The 2,639-nt window shown below is 33.6% G+C and overlaps 1 protein-coding gene across 1 annotated transcript; it reads left to right on the forward strand.

The window, feature by feature from the left end:
* The first annotated feature begins 782 nt into the window (after window positions 1-782).
* Window positions 783-2,425, forward strand: LOC102580836 (uncharacterized). Its single transcript, XM_006345585.2, has one exon. The coding sequence runs from the start codon at window positions 963-965 to the stop codon at window positions 2,163-2,165; it is 1,203 nt and encodes a 400-aa protein (XP_006345647.1). The 5' UTR covers window positions 783-962; the 3' UTR covers window positions 2,166-2,425.
* The last annotated feature ends 214 nt before the right edge of the window (window positions 2,426-2,639 follow it).

The following is a 2,639-nucleotide window of genomic DNA, read 5'->3' on the forward strand; positions in this document are numbered from 1 at the left end:
TAGACATAAAAATAATGCAAAATTATAAATAATAATGTGTCCACGTTGGCACATATATACCTTTAAAATACACTATTAAATAGTTCAGGGGGTAAAAAATACGGTATTAAATAGTCTAAGGAAGTAATAGGTCCTTATGAAAGTTTAGTATCGCAACAGCAAATCCGATCAAAGTTGGGGTATTTTTCAGACCCTTATCCCTTTGTTTTATAAGTATTTTCTTATTGGTTAAACCGAGAATCAAATCGTTAAAGAACAAAACAGATAAAAAATATCTTATTGATTTGATTATTGATTTAACCTGTTTAAAAACAAAAATGATAAACCGGACCAATAATATATAAAACCGAACTGAACCGACCGATGCACACCCTTCAAAGAATCAATATATAATCCAACGAAATTATTAAAAAAAAAAAGAGTAAGAAAAATAGAAAGATAATGCCAATGATTATTAAAAAGAGTAAGAAAAATAGAAAGATAATGCCAATGATTATTAATAATAATAATAATAATAATAATAATAATAGTATAAGTTTGAGACTTACCTATATAAGACGGCATGATTGAAGTGTGAAGTATTATTCTATTAAGCATATTTTCCTCCCAGCCAATAATACTTGTTTAAAAATTGGGTTATGTCCATATTATGCCCCTATCTCTATATGACTACTGAAGGCACGCCTAGGACAAAATTTATAGAATTTGAAAATCATTTTAAATATTTGCATTATTAGTCACTATGTTACCTACTTAAGAAAATAAATATTTATAAATGACATTAATGTTTCTCCACCATTCATTTGACGGCAATTCCACATAGGATGCCCTGGCCCCTAACCTTCATTTGTCCTGTCCACTAATCATTACTTATCAACAAATGACATTATAATTTAATTTCACTGCCATTGCAAACAATCAAAGAAGAAAAAAAAGTAGTTGTTGAATGTTGATGGAAAGTCATGCCTACAAAGGACATCAGTTTTTGCTTACTTCCATCTGAACTAATCCAATATATAATCCTTCAACTTTCATTGCCAGAGATTATCCAACTCAAATCTGTAAATAAGTCCATTTTCTCTATTATTTCTGATGGAGACTTCATTCGTAACTACAATCATCAATCAAGCTCCGCCACGTGGCTGTTCCTTTATAAAAAACGTTGGCGTCGTGAAGCCCTTCTCTATGGTTTTGCTGATTCTTCCAATCGTTGGTTCAATATATTGATATGTGATATGTTGAAACAAGTGGTACCACCAGGTGAAGATGTCTACTTTTTGACAGCTAATGCTAATATATTCCTCTTCGCTTTGAATAATACACAACAACTCATGTCAGTTGATATTATGACTAGGATTGTCAAAAACATCCCTCCAAGTCCTTTAGGTCCACGTGGTACATCCTCATGGCGAAGATCCGGTATGAAATTATTATCTTGCCCTAATTCTAATTGTAACCATTTTAGGTTCTTGTTTGCTGAATACCATCAAAATCGTCCAACTTTATTTGAGTATAATTCAAGAGTTGAAACATGGGAATATAGTTGGGGAACATCAGATCATGAGGTTGTTGGGCAAGACTACTATTTGGATGATGAATTTATATTCTTAAGTGCATCTAATGGAAGAAGTGGAAGTGTTATCATAGGCGTTGTGCGATCTTATGAATGCAACACTACTATCACTACTACTCCGCTAGTCATCAGACCAACATTCAATGAGCAGCATGCCGAAGATCATCGATTAGCCGTTGGATTTAGTTGGGGGGATTCCATAGATCTATTACACGTCTATGGTGATGGGAATATGATGACTATTAGATCAGACAAAGTCAATAATAATAGTAATAAAAGAAAGATAAAGAGAATAGAGTTATGGGGTTTGAGCAGAAATAATGGGAGGTATTGGGAATTTGTATCAACAGCACCAAATGAGTTGATTCATAAAATAAGCAAACCATATGGTGCTATGATGGGGTGTATGCAAAAAACACAACGCATAACAAGGGCAATTTTGATGACAAATCTTGAGGGTACATGGGAAACTATTTGGTTAAGCTATAACAACAACAGCAATCATTGGGCCTGCCTTCAGTTACCTGATTGCAACATGAAAGGCTCAAACCTGGCTGGAGTCACATTCTCCTCTGGTTTAACATTGTCCTAGCTACCTACCATATATTCTAGGCACAATGCTTAAACATGACCCTTAACTTGACGTCAGTTGGCAACTTTGACCTTTAACTTTGGATGTGCACAAGTAGACACTTAAACTTGTATAAAATTGAACAAATGAGCACATTCGTCCTATATGGCACCCTACATGACAATTTTGAGTCCTACATGGCGTCCTACGTGTATTGTGCCATGTAGGACACTTATGTCTAATTGTTCAATTTTATACAAGTTTAAGTGCCTACTTATGCATATTCAAAGTTGGAGGGCATAATTGTTCGTTGAAGTCAAGTTAAGGGTCATGCGTATGTATTATGCCTATATTTTAATTGCAATTTCAATGTCACATATACATACATGCATACCATCAAATAATAATAATCAAACATTTACACTCAAATATTGTCTTTATTACTTTATGTTTTGCCTTGTATCAATAAACATTAACTTTTTAAGCGCCACCTAA

Source organism: Solanum tuberosum, unplaced genomic scaffold (genome assembly GCF_000226075.1).
Source record: "Solanum tuberosum cultivar DM 1-3 516 R44 unplaced genomic scaffold, SolTub_3.0 scf00070, whole genome shotgun sequence".
Classification (NCBI taxonomy): Eukaryota; Viridiplantae; Streptophyta; class Magnoliopsida; order Solanales; family Solanaceae; genus Solanum; species Solanum tuberosum.

Excerpts from the sequence above, each read along its gene's own strand:
- LOC102580836 (XM_006345585.2), top strand. The coding sequence starts at position 963 with ATGCCTACAAAGGACATCAGTTTTTGCTTACTTCCATCTGAACTAATC.